General features: G+C 41.7%; 2 protein-coding genes across 8 annotated transcripts in view; one reads left to right on the forward strand and one right to left on the reverse strand.

The window, feature by feature from the left end:
* The window catches only part of RALGAPA1 (Ral GTPase activating protein catalytic subunit alpha 1), a 266,532-nt gene extending 260,799 nt beyond the window's left edge, over positions 1–5,733 (forward strand). For all 7 annotated transcript variants that reach the window (XM_073211346.1, XM_073211345.1, XM_073211347.1 and 4 more), the window contains one exon: positions 4,416–5,733. Coding sequence is in view for 6 of the 7 variants with exons in the window: in XM_073211345.1 (XP_073067446.1) it covers positions 4,416–4,564 (149 nt within the window). In the remaining variant the exon portion in view is untranslated. The remainder of the gene's footprint in view (positions 1–4,415) is intronic.
* A 124-nt stretch (positions 5,734–5,857) lies between these two features.
* On the reverse strand, positions 5,858–9,934 carry INSM2 (INSM transcriptional repressor 2). Its single transcript, XM_017669129.3, has one exon. It carries the CDS (start codon positions 9,463–9,465, stop codon positions 7,801–7,803), a length of 1,665 nt encoding a protein of 554 aa, XP_017524618.1. The 5' UTR covers positions 9,466–9,934; the 3' UTR covers positions 5,858–7,800.
* Between the last annotated feature and the right edge of the window lie 3,511 nt (positions 9,935–13,445).

Below are 13,445 nucleotides of genomic sequence, written 5' to 3' on the forward strand. Positions count from 1 at the left end.
ATAGCACCTAGAATAGCATCTAATCTTCCTCATTCTAACCTCAGTTTTGCTATCAGTTCACAAAATCTGCGGTTCCACATGTTATGGGATAGTATTGAGATGGTCAGTTCCATCTCTTTGAATGTTGGAATGGGATGAATCATCAAAATTAAACCATTGCTTTAAGTAATCTTGTTAGCTTGTGTCCTCCTTTAAAAGTTATTTAAACTTTCCCCACTTCTTCCCAGGCTTTGAAATGATCTGAAAGAAAATATTTTAGCTCCTCGGAAGATAAATTATTATTGTGTGTGTGTGTGTGTGTGTGTGTGTGTGTGTGTGTGTGTGTGTGTGTGTATGTGTGTGTGTGTGTGTGTCACAGTTGTGTGAAATTAAAAAAAAAAAAACTTACCCAGAGTCACCTGGTACTTGATAAAGCCAGAGTTTGACTTCACAGAGTCCGCGATCTTAATGATTATAATTATCCATTTAGTCTAAATATTTTCAACACCTCCTTGCTATTAAGAAAGGAGAGAGAAAAATTGCCCAACAACTTGTCACATTTACAAATTATAAATTGTTAAAGATTTCTATTTTGAAAGCTCTACTTTTCCACCATTGAAAAAAAAATTGTTTCAGTAGCTTTAAGGTCACCTTAAGAGAAGTATGGGCTTTGGAATCAGACTGATGTGGATTTAAATCCTAGTTCTGCTATTTATTATCCACATGAACTCAAATAAATTAATGTCTTAAACCCAGTTTCCCCATTTGTAAGGAGATAAAATATGACAGGCTTAGACTGGTATGTTCTAAGTCTGCAATAATGGTAGGTCTTAAATATCTTAAACTGCAACCACTTGTTTCCCTGTATGTTTATACTATTTAATTTTAAATTATGTGTTACTTTATGACATTCAGTGGTGCATCCACACTGATCTTAACCACTTATCAACCCTTAACAATATTAAAGCAGTAAGATTATTGTAGTAATCCTTTATTTATAGCCTTTTATATCCTTTAAGTATAATCATATATATATATATATATATATATATATATATGTAAAACCTTTTTATTTGGAGGTGATCCTTTATATATATATAACCTTTAATATAAGGTTGTATTTTGTTAAGAACAGTAGCATAAGAGAGATAGGTCATTTAATTTCCCCAAACAGTATGTTATGTTCTCCACATTTTAATGATTATATTTCATAAGTGGTCATTTTCCCTCTTCTTTTCTACTCTTCATCTGTTCTGATTCAAAGTCTTTTAATTTTTACTCTTACCTGTTAGTAGCTTTATTATGTAGCTACACTTACTGTGTACCTACAGTGTGCCAGGATCTTTGCATATGTAGTTATTCATCCCTTACAGCTTTGCAGAATAACTAATATTGTCTCCATTTTACAAATAAGAAAACCATCTCTCGTCAGTTTGCACAAGATCTTACCGTTAGTAACACGACAAACTTAGCATTTAATAACCAAGGCCTGTGTAGCCTATGTCCATGCTCTAACACATCACATTGCCTCTTAGTTCAGTATTGATTGGAATTGCTTTCAAAGTCACAGTATTTTTAAAGACTATTTGCCCAATAATTTTAGCAGTTTTAAACCTGATAGCAAGCAATACAAACAAAGCCACAATAGATAACAACCCATTAAGTACCCATTTATAATCTGTATTGATCCCCAAAGTCATATTAATATTATTTGTAATAACAGTTCATTATAATTAATGCACAATATATGCTTCAATTTACTATGCGTCAAGACATAGATACAATCTGAGTACTGTAAGAATGTTAGTAACAGAAACAGTAATGCACAAACATAGGAGCCCATAGATAATTTTTAAACTTTATACCTGAGGATAGAGTGGTATAGAAATAATTAAATAAATCAACATTCTTTATGACTCAGTGATATAAATCAGTACTTAGGCAGAATAGGATATAAAACAAAGTACAGGCATCACTGTATTCTTTACGCCTAAAATTGAGATTATCCACTGTAAATTATTTACAGAATTTGGGTATGCTGAGTATATATACAACAAATACCATTTGCTGAGATGTGAGGAGGTACTGATAGCTATGTGCCACCCACTAAAAATAAAAAGGCTGATTTGACTCTCAGTTTACTGAATAGGGATTTCATCCAGAAGGCAGTAAGACTTTGGAAGTATTGCTGTTTCTGAGGAAAATATTCTTTGCATTTGGCATACTCTAAAACAGAGTTCTCCAATAAAACTTTGTATGGTGATGGAAATATTCTGTATCTGCCCTGTCCAGTATGGTTGCCACTAACCGCATATGGCTGCTAAACACTAAATGTGACTAGTGCACATTTTTAGTTTTTATTTAATTTTATTTTAATGTGACTGTGGCTACCACATTGGACAGTATGACTCCAGAGACTTTATGACTAAGTGACTAGGATATCGTGCCACCAGGACCATGAACACTTTAAAAGGTGGATGTTTATAGAATCTCATAGACTTCTTTTCTTTTCTTTTTTCCTATTTGAACTTGTTTTGTTAGTTGGTAAGTATAACATTAAAATTTAAAAAGCATTGTCCATTGTGAAACATCATCACCCTAATGCATTGCATGCCCAATTGTATTTCATAATTAAATCTGAAACTCTCTTCTCGGCTCCTAAGCTAACACCTGTAAAATTCTGCACTGTCTCTCATATCTGTTATCTGTCTTCTCTTTTCTCATTTCTGCTCGCTACTCCATTTCTTCATTCACAACAAAGAAAGAAATGCAGTGATAGTTCTCTTCCTCCCAAAGCCTCCGCTAGAAAACATTGGCCACCTCAAGGTAAAGAGCCATGGGAAAGCCTCTCGTGATTGGCTGGGAATAATAAGCGTTACCAGAAAAGCACAAGCTATTGCTCTTCACCTTCCTTCTGCCACCCATCTGCTGTGCTTTCCTTAAAAGGGCCATGGTTTTCCAGTATGGGTGCAGTATGAACCAATTCCGATCTTCAGAAAGAGTAAAGGTTCATAGAAATTGAATTCCTCCTTCTTGTGTTTTGAAGGCCAACTTCATTTTCAATTACAAAAGAAAAAATGTTGGAGAATTTACTTTGAAAAGGAAGGCAGTTGATCTGGCATATGAGTAGTGATAAAATATTTTTCCTTGACAATGTTTGTTTGTTCTTAGGTATAATTACAACATTTGGCCTTTAAAACACTTTGAAGGGTTCCACCAAGATACATTTTTAATGTATCTTCTTAATGTATTCTTAATGTATCTGTACCCCTTATTGAACAGTTTTGTGTTATCTTATAAATATCTGTAACTTCAACTTAGGTACAAACAGTTTATTATATGGAAGTGCTAATATGATTATTTCCAAGTTTGATATGTCAGAAAGGTGCTACACTGACTAACAAACATGCCAGAGGTTTCCCTACAGAGTAAGAAAATACGTATGTTTAAGCCTGTGTAATGTGTGTGTGTGACACACATAAAGAACATTTTCATGTACATAAGACCCAGAAAAATCTGGATTAAAGTGTCTTAAAATATACAGAATTTAAAAATTTTTGTTAATCTGTTAGGTTTGATTTTGTTTTTTTGAATGGCTTTTATTTTTAATGTAGTTTCTTACTCAACAATATTTGAGAGCCTACAGTGTACAAAATTCTACAGAAGTGAAGAACTACTTTGTAAATGACACAGATTTTCCCAATTTGACTTTTTATATTTAATTTTTTTTAATTTAAATTTTTATATCTGCTAATTCTGCTTACCCACCAGCTATGATTGGACAGTGTAACTGCAGAAGTTCAAGGAAAACAAAAAAAAGCATTGCTTGTCTCTTCTAAAGACAATTTTGAGGCATCATTTGTTTTTTGACTGACTTGTAGATAAGAATTCTTGTCCTCCTTATAACCGCAGGAATTTATCTTATTCTTCCTCAAAGCATATTTAAATATCGATCACGTATAAGGAACGGTCTCATAGTGTTGAATTCCTTTTTGGAGCCATTTAGTGCTGTTATTTTCCAGTTTGAACAGTGAAGGCCCTTTTCGTGGTATTACCCTGTAACCTAGGAAGTGGTCCTTCTTACCTGCTTCTTAAGCCCTTTACTGCATGCTGTTGGTGCTTTGGATCCCTGTCCTTTCTGGCCCAAAGATTTTGCTTCCCATTCCTTTATCCAGGGGACTCTCTGGCTGGTTCTGGCTCTGAAAATAATAATTGGTGCTTTCTTGCTAATATGATGACATGAGCCACAGCATCATTGGGTTTTAAATAAAATATTAGTAGGCTGTTGTAACAAGCAAGTTTTGGGGGCTTGCTCTTTCCTCTCAAAGACCTCATTAAGGGTTGAGGTCCATATTACAGATAAGTAGCAGAAAGGTTATTTCTTATGAAATGAGAGGCTGGATGTCTTGTACTAAATCTCTTGCTGTTTCCCACAGGCTTCTACCCAGAGATTCTATCCAATGAAATTCCCACAGCAACGCAGGTAGAAGGGGCTGACCTGGCCTCTCCCATGTCTCCTCGAACTAGCAAAAGCCGCATGTCCATGAAGCTGCGTCGTTCTTCTGGCTCAGCCAATAAATCCTAAGGAGACAAGCAACCCAGCAATGATCAGCAGCAGCCACCTTAGCATGAACGAAGTGTTAACCCTTTTAGGCCTTCATGTTAGCCTAACATGCATGTTCTTCCTGAACATTTATTTTAGAAAACACTGGATTTAAATAATTTGTATTATTTAGTTGCTTTTTCCCCACACTCCAAGCTGCCATATTTTTGGGGGGTGGAGTTTTATTCTACACCCTTTACCTTCCTAGATAATTATGTGTAAGTAATTTTAAATTCATGATTAACTTTGAGCCAAAATATAATTGGACAGATTGTTCCAGTATTCTATTTATCGTGCCCCATTACAACTTTATGGCTCAATAAATATATAATTTTTTTTCACAAATGTAAATTTTTAAATTTAAGCATTTGTAAAGTTATAGCAAAAGTTGCGCATCTGCTAATACACACGATGTGTGGATTATTTATGTTATGAAAATAAAACACTTGGTCTTTTAGCATCTCAGATTCCAACTAAAATAACTGTAGCATTAACTCTATCTTCCCAAGCAAAGCCTTATTTCTTGGCTGTGCAGGTAATGCCATGGCATACCTAATAAACAGAAAAATCACTGTGCTGAACTTTATGTTTAGCTTCCAAACATTTTTCTAATGTTTTGTGTTTTTTAATGGCATCACTGTTAAATGCCATTTCTGCTTTGAGATTGTGGCCCTTTATCACTGGCTGCTGGATCCTGGTGTATCTATGCTCTTAAGTGTCAAAACAGAGGAAAGGGGCAGGCAGGTAGGAAGAAAGGAAAGAAGAAAGAAACTTTTCCGACATCAATGTGTTGCTTAAATTATCTGTATTTAAAAAGAAAAGGGAACATGACCCAGGAGTCTAAAATCAACCTAATGTTGTTGATACTGACTGAACTGGCAGGTGCAGGTTGGTATACATTCCACCCTCCAGAAATATTTTCCTACAGTAAATAAGCTGCTTATATTTTGCTCATGTTTTGGTTTGAACGGGCATCTCCTAATAAGGAAATGTAGCATGACCTCAGTACTAATTGCATGTGTAAATACATCATACCTGCAAACTATAAAGTATAAATTATGTATCATTATTCATTTAGTATCTGCAAATTTGTAACAGTGGGGGAAAAAAGATGGTATTTAATAATGCAATAAAAATATTCTTATCACTTATGTCCATGAGTGTTGATTTGATTTTTATATATTTTCAAAGTTAATAAGCAGGGCTATAAGATTTAATGGTGAGATGTAGAGCATAAGCCTAGGTTATCTTAGCTAATAATGCAAAACAAAATTGAATTCCCTTCTTAGAATATACCCTTATTTCTCAAAGATCCTACCAGTCATTAAAAAAATGTAGGAAATTTTACACCTTCATAAGACTAGCTATAAACTTCACCCAGTGCACTTGGTTAAAGCATCAATTTATCTCGGCTTCATGCTTCTTTGATTTCTTAAATTTTACTTTGTTTTATAATGTACATTCAGGAGCAAAACTTTATACAGTTTCTAAAACAACCCTTCAGAGTTCCTATGCACTTAGGTTTCTGGTTTCTTAAGTAAAAGATAACTATGCAACTATATAAAAAATTAAATTTCTATGAAAGCTTTTGTAGGAGATAAATGGATAAAGAGAGACCATGTGGAATGGATAAGATAAATACAGTTTCCAACATGAAGAATCACAAAGAGGAAAATCAAAGTAACCACCTACACATTTCTGTAGTGCTTTCATTTTTTAAAAAGTAAAAGCTAATGGATTGGTGATGTGTAACAAAATGGAGTGACAGTGCCAATTTGAAAAATGAATTAGTATAGTTAACGTGGTTTTTTCCATCTTCAGATACTACTATTTACTAGCTTTAAAAAATAAATATATTTTGACCTACTGGGGAGTAAAATGTCTTTAGATTAAAAGAATAGTGAATATTCTTGGACTTCTGGAGCTCAGTCTGTGAAGCTATACTTCAAAGGAAATTTTTTCATTGCATTTCTGCACCGTTACATTCATTTACAAAATATAATTTCTCCTGTCTGTATTTTGTCTAAATAGGTCACCAACATTCTAAAGTAGGATACTGGCTTTGAGGAGATAAGAAATGTGACTTTGAAAAATAGGCTGTGTTCAACAGGATTCTTAAGACAAACAGAATACAACAAAGCACCAGCTATGTACATTTATTTGGTGGTAAGCATCTTACAAACACGGGCTATCTGTCAAGCAATAATCAGCCAGTGTCCCAAACTCTATTAGGCCATGGGTACAGAATGTACATGGATATGGTTTACAAAAAAATTCAAAACAGGCTGAAGAGAAAATACTGGATATTGAATTAACTGCCGTTCAGTTCCATAATGGATTATAGGTATTAACATCTCCCTTAAACTGAACATGGTTGCATTTATAATACACAGTATGAGATTTTAACAGAAAAGCATTGAACAATTTGGATGAAACCTTACTAAAGGAGTCAAACCTAAGGAAATGAGTTCTGCATTTTCAAATCGCTATTTAAAGAAAGGTTTGAAGTATCTCTTCCTGAATATTGTGCCCAAAATAACTAAAGGTGAGGATTTAAGGGATGTCTCAACTCCTTCCAGTAAAGTAGCACCCCCGCCCCCTCCAAACACTTAAGAATGGACTAATAATTGAGACAAAGTTTACAGGGAGGTCTCCACATACCCGTCAAGCGCAAAACATCCTTTAACATTTCCTGCCCACAGACACAGGTCTTGAATCTTCCCCCACCCTCCTGTAAGTTTGGCACCAATCACATAACTTAATTCACAGAATATACAATGCAAAATATCTGACCCTGTTGAGGCAGAAACTACATAGGCGCCTGCAAAGGCAAGAGAAAAAAAAAATAGTGACTACCACTCTTGGTAGCTAGAATCCTTTGTAGACATTGAGACATGCACGCATTCACTGTGACTTTCCATAGGAATTACAAATCATATTGGATTCGTTAGGGTCTCCAAAATTTGGGCAGGAGGGGATAAATCCTATTTTTGTGGGGAAAGAGGAGGATTTAAAGTGACAGTTCTTGACTGAGTGTTTATACCATATACATACCTGCTCTAGATAGAGATTTTACATTTCTCTGTCCGCTTCTCTGGCGGAGCACTGATTACTGGGGGCTTTGGGGGAAAAACGAAGGAAAGAGGCTAAACTCCCAAGCCCCAAGGAAATTCCCATGATGTTTCCTTCAACGCAGACCTTGCAATCCTTCTTCCCCCTCAGCAGCCAGGCCGCAATGGCATCTGCAGTAGCAGGACCTGCCGACTTTCCGAGGGGTGGCACTTACTTATGTGCCGGGTCAGCCCCGGGGAGCTAAAAAAGGTGGACGGGCAGTGCTTGCACGAGAAAATTTGCTGAGCACTCCTGTCCGTTGCCCCACCCGGGCTCGGCGCCTCAGGGGGCGCCACGGCCAGAGCCGGCAGGAGCAGCTCCTCGCGGACCGCGTGCCACAGCCTGTGCTTGTCCCTGATGTCTGCGGACGGGAAGTGCGCCCCGCACAGCGGGCAAGCGAAGGCGAGAGCGGTGCCGCGCTCCGAGCCCAAGCCCGGGGCAAGCACGTGGACCGCGCCCGCCTCGTGAGTGCCCAGGTGCTTGCGCAGATAGGCTTGGCGACGGAACTTTTTGTGACAATATGGGCACACGAAGATCTCGGGGCTCATGACACCACTAGCACTGCCCGGCCCCAGCACGCGGTGCCCCAACACCCCCTCGCTGTAGGGGATCTGAGGCAGCGGTGGCTCGGGGTGCGACAGCCCCTGGAGGCCGTGGGGTGAGGCGCTGTCCCGGTGCTGGGCCGCCCCGGAGCTGTCCCTGGCCTGAGGGTGCTGATCTGCAGCTCGCTCTTCACGGCTGTTCTCCTTCCCCTTGGCCAGAAAAGACGCAGTAGCCCCCGAGTCCGGGGAAGATGAAGATGACGACGGAGGCGGCTTCCCATCGGCGGAGGAGACTGTGGCGCTTCCTGCCGCTGCGGGACGCGGCTTGTGCCAGCGGCGATGGGAGGCGAGGTTTGCAGGGCAGCTGAAGACCTTGTCGCACTCGGGGCAGCGATACTCGACGCGCACGATGCGGGAGCAGCGGTGCTGAGCCAAGGCGAAGGGGTCCGCGTACTGCTCCTTGCACAACTGGCAGATGAACTCCCCCAGGGGTGTGCAGCTTCCTCCTAGACCTCGGGATGGCACTCCGGGCTCCTCCTCCTTGATCTTCAGGCCCAGGACAGGGGACGTGGTCACTTCATCCGCGAAGCTCAACTTCCTCATGGCCTTTGGCTTCTTGACTCCGGCGGCCGCGGGTCCAGACGCGCAGGGCTGAGGTGCCTTAGCGCGTCGCTCGCCGCCGGCCGCCCGCTTCAGGCCGTGAAGGGTGGCCAAGCGGGGCGCGGGGTCCGGATGGAGCGCGGGCTCTGGGAACGGTGCCCGGAGAGGCGGCAGGAACTGTTCTCCCGAGGTCGATGCGGCTGCTGGCGCCGCTGACCCGGAGAAAGCGGCTGCGGCGGTGACGCCCCCGGGGAAGGACTCGGCGGAGACGGGCGAACTGAGGCAGCGCTCTAGGAACGCGCGACGCAGCTCCGCGCCCGCAGGCTTGGTGGGGCTGGGGCTGGACCCGGTTCCCTCCCTGCCATCCGCCCTCCACTCCGCGCCTTCCCGCCCGCCGGCCCCCGGGCTCACCCCGGCAGCCCGACAGGACAACCCCGACGGTTCGCGGGCCTCCTCCTCCAGAATGCGGGGGGCCGCCCGCTCCGCACCAGGCAGCGGAGCACGGGAAGCTTTCTCCGGGAAGGGCGGCGCCCCCTGGGGCCCCAGCAGGGGTAAGAGCCGCTCGGCTAGGCGAACTCGGTATGAGCCGCCTGTCCGTTTAGTTCGCTTTACCAGGAAGCCCCTTGGCATGGTGGAGTCGGGAGCGATGGCGGGCAAGTTGTAATGGGGGCGCCGCAGGGGCTGAGAGCGGGCGAGCACGGCAACTGCCCGAGCTTCGCCGCGGCCGTCATGCGTCCGCAGCCTTTATAGCTGAGACGCGGGCCGGGTCCGCCGGGTGGCCTTCGGGCCGGCCCCGCCAATCAGGAGTGGGAGCGGGTGCAGGGGGCGGGGTTTTCGCCGGACCGGCTCTCAGGGGTCCAAAGGCGGGCTCGCGCCCCACCCCCCTCGCTGCGGCCTCCGCGCGGCCGGGCAGTGACCCACGGGCTGCTCCCCCGGCGGAGACGCCGGAAGGTAAGGTCCGGAGTGCGAGGAAACCCGGCGCTCCAGCCTCAGCAGCCTCTCCGGGCCGTCCTGGGGGCTCCAGCCACCGAACGGCGTCCTCCTTGCGGACCGGACCTGCGGTCCCACGCCGGGAAGCCTGATGGAAGCCGAGGGAGCCGAGAGGAGGGGCCCCAGGCCACGGTGCCAGAGGCGACAGGGTGGGTGTCAGCCGGGGAACGGGTTAACGTCCTCCGCTAGTATTGAGCTGATGAGAAGCTGCGACAGAGCGGCAGGGCGGCTAAATCCACCGCCCTGTGCCTACACTTGACGGCGGGAGCACGTCTGCCATCCAGTATCGATCGCGACTGCGCGCGTCTGTGATACTATGAGGATTCATCTGGGAAGAAGAGCTCTCAGTGCGGGAGACTGTGCGTGCTGGCAGCCTCCGGAGCTCTGGGCGCCACTCCTTGGGGCTCATAAATGCCCTCTCCCAGGGGAGAAAAGGAGTGCGGAGGGGAAAGTACCAACTAATTTTCGACTGTCCTCAGATAAAGTGGTTTGTCTGTTCACACCTTCCACTTGTACTATCTAGAGACATGACTTAGTGCCTAACTGACCTGTTTAGCATGGAGTAGATTGAGTGAGAAATACTGGTGGAATCAGAATTACATCTGCTTCCCCTATATAAGTGATACTTTGCAAAAGGTGTGCTGCGTACCAAACTCGATGAATTTTCATCCAACACTCTAAAGTGCACTGTTTTAAGCACAAGAAGAGATTTGAAAATTTGTAATACTACCTGACCTATGAAATACTTAGCAAATATATGACAGATGTATAATAAAGTACCACAAATCCATAATATAGGTAAGTACAATGTGAGAATAGGAAAGATAAGTACAATGTGAGAATAGGAACTATGTCTTCAAGTCTCCTTACTAAACCAAATTGGAGAAAAAGAGTGAGCAGTGCATTTTTAAAGTAGACTGTAGCATAACAGATCTACTCATCATTTACACATACCTTCTTAGTGTATTTAAGTCATCACTTCTCCCTTCTTAGTGAATGAAGTGTTCCATAGAGAGCATTATTTTGGGGAAGATTTGGAAATAATGACATACTGTTAATCACTGATTAAATTTTAGGCATTCTAATGGTTTCTCGCTCCCCCTCTCTCTCACACACACACACACGGAGATATTACTACTCTCCTTTTTTGGTGAGGGATTGAGCCATAAGAACTTAAATTAAGTGGCAAGAGTTATGAAACCCCAGATGCAAATTGAGTTCTGGCTAATCCCAAAGCTCAGACTCTTTCCACTACACCAGTGGCTTCATTTCTGCACATATCCCATGATAAGAAATAAATTTTACAGTACATGCACATGTAACGGAAACAAGTTTTACAAAGTAATACCCATAGCTAGGTGGCAATGCATTCTTGTATTTCTATTCAATTCTATTATATCTTTTAAAAATGCTAACCATAGCAAAAAAATTAATTTCATGACTTACTAATAGACTAGGACCTATGATTTGAAAAAAAAGTATGGTGTTTCCCATTAAATAGCATGAAATCGTACAAAATTTTTTTAAGTACATAAACCTGCTTTATAATCAGAATTAATATTCTGAATGACTATATAAAATATTTGAGTAAAAACAGTAAAAATAAATATTGAGTAATGAAAATATTGCCATAAAATGATTGAAATGTTGCCATTTGCAACAACATGAATGGATCTAGAAGGTATTATGCTAAGTGAAATTAGGCAGAGAAAGACAAATACCACATGATTTCACTTACACGTGGAATTTGAAAAACCAAACAAAACTAAAGTAGACTCATAAACACAGAGAACAGACTAGTGGTTACCATAGGAGAGGGGGGAAGAAATGCGTAGGGAAAAATATGTGTTTGAGTCCTTTAACAGTGTTGGTAAACTTAGCTTCCCAAACTGATCATTTTTGACACACTTATTTATGTCTTCTAACCCAACTTCCTCTCCTTTCCTCTTTCTCCTATGACCCAGACATATTGTGTTGTGTGGAAAATCAGATGTAAGAATTTTAATACTTTAAGATTGTCCCCTTTCAAGAGGGACTTTTTCTCAGGTGCATAGAAATTTGTAAGAATTGCACTCATATGACCCAGCATTTGTGCTTCTAGGCATATACACAAAAGAATTGAAAACAGGGACTGAAACACATACTTGTATACCAGTATCCACTGTAACACTATTCATAACAGCCCAAAGATGGAAACAACCCAGAGCCCATGAGCAGATAAATGTATAAACAAATCGTGGTATACACAAATGTCAGAACAGAAGTCATAGAAAGGAATGAAGTGCTGATACATACTACCACATGGATGAATCATGAAAATATGCTACATGAAGTGAGCCAGACATAAAGACAAATATAAGATTTCACTTATATAAAATCTCTAGAATAGACAAATTTCATAGAGATAGAAAGTACAGTATTGGTTATCAGGGTTTGGGGGTAATTTACAGCTTAATGGTTACAAAAAAAGTTTTGTTAGTTGGGAGCAGTGATAGAAGGACAACACTGTGATGCAATTAATGCCACTGAATTGCACACTTAAAAATTGTTAAAGTGAACATTTTTGTTATATATATTTTATCTTAATAGGAAATTTCACACACAGAAAAAAAGAGTGGCAGGCAAAATCATGGCATATCAGACTGTGAAAAGAATCGTGAAGGACCAGATCATATAATGTGGACTTTATTACATAAGACAGGTGCAGAGAACTATTTAAGGTTTTAAAGTGAAAGAGCAACATTTGATTTTGAAATCCCATGAGGAAAATATCTTTAGCTAAACTTTCTGCCAGAGGTAGAAGGGGGAAACAAAGATATTTGAGCCTCCTTGCAGCCTTCCCCTTTCAACCAACTGAGACGTGGATTTGTTTCTAGAAAAAGAAAATAATGGAATAGAAACTTAAAGAGTCAAAGATCAGTTATTATATAAGAATACTTAATGAAGTGATTGCCATAGAGCTGATACTCAATAAATACTTTTTTGAAGAATGGTGCTAGTTATTAGATTGCAAATGTGTCCATCCATCTATCCAACTGTCCTTCCAGCCATCCTGCCTTCCATCTGTACCTCTATTCAGTCATTCATCAAATAATTGCTATGTATTCTTCCCCTGGTAGTTCAGGAGTTCCTGTCCTCTGTTATTTTTGGGACAACAATTTTGTGTAGGAGAGGGCCTGGCTCAAATGGTATTCCTGACCACCATCTTGCAGAAATTTCCCCTAAAGTCCTGGGTTGACCCAAATGTCATCAGTATCTCCTTGGTTGCCAGAGGGTCTGCTTCCATGTGACCTTCTCCCAGCCCTGCTTCCTTCCTGTGTGAGGAAGCACAGACCACCCAGACTGCCCTGCTGCCCTCTGCACCTCCCCCCTCCTCTTGGGGCATTGCTCGGCTCCTCCCCACTCCATCCCCGTGCCTTCCTGGAAATGTCTTCTCTGACCTCATCAACCCGTTCCCTCAATATCCAGTGAACCTCCAACCTCCATTAAAGGGGGGTTTCACTCCACAAGTGTATCTGCTCTTCTCCATACTCTGCAACACTTCCACCACATAGGCTAATGCTTACCTAATACTCAGTACTGTTTACCACTATGACATGGAGCAAATAATGATTGCTATA

This window comes from Manis javanica, chromosome 8 (genome assembly GCF_040802235.1).
Source record: "Manis javanica isolate MJ-LG chromosome 8, MJ_LKY, whole genome shotgun sequence".
Lineage (NCBI taxonomy): Eukaryota > Metazoa > Chordata > Mammalia > Pholidota > Manidae > Manis > Manis javanica.

Coding starts and splice junctions, on each gene's coding strand:
- INSM2 (XM_017669129.3), bottom strand. CDS start 9,465: ATGCCAAGGGGCTTCCTGGTAAAGCGAACTAAACGGACAGGCGGCTCA.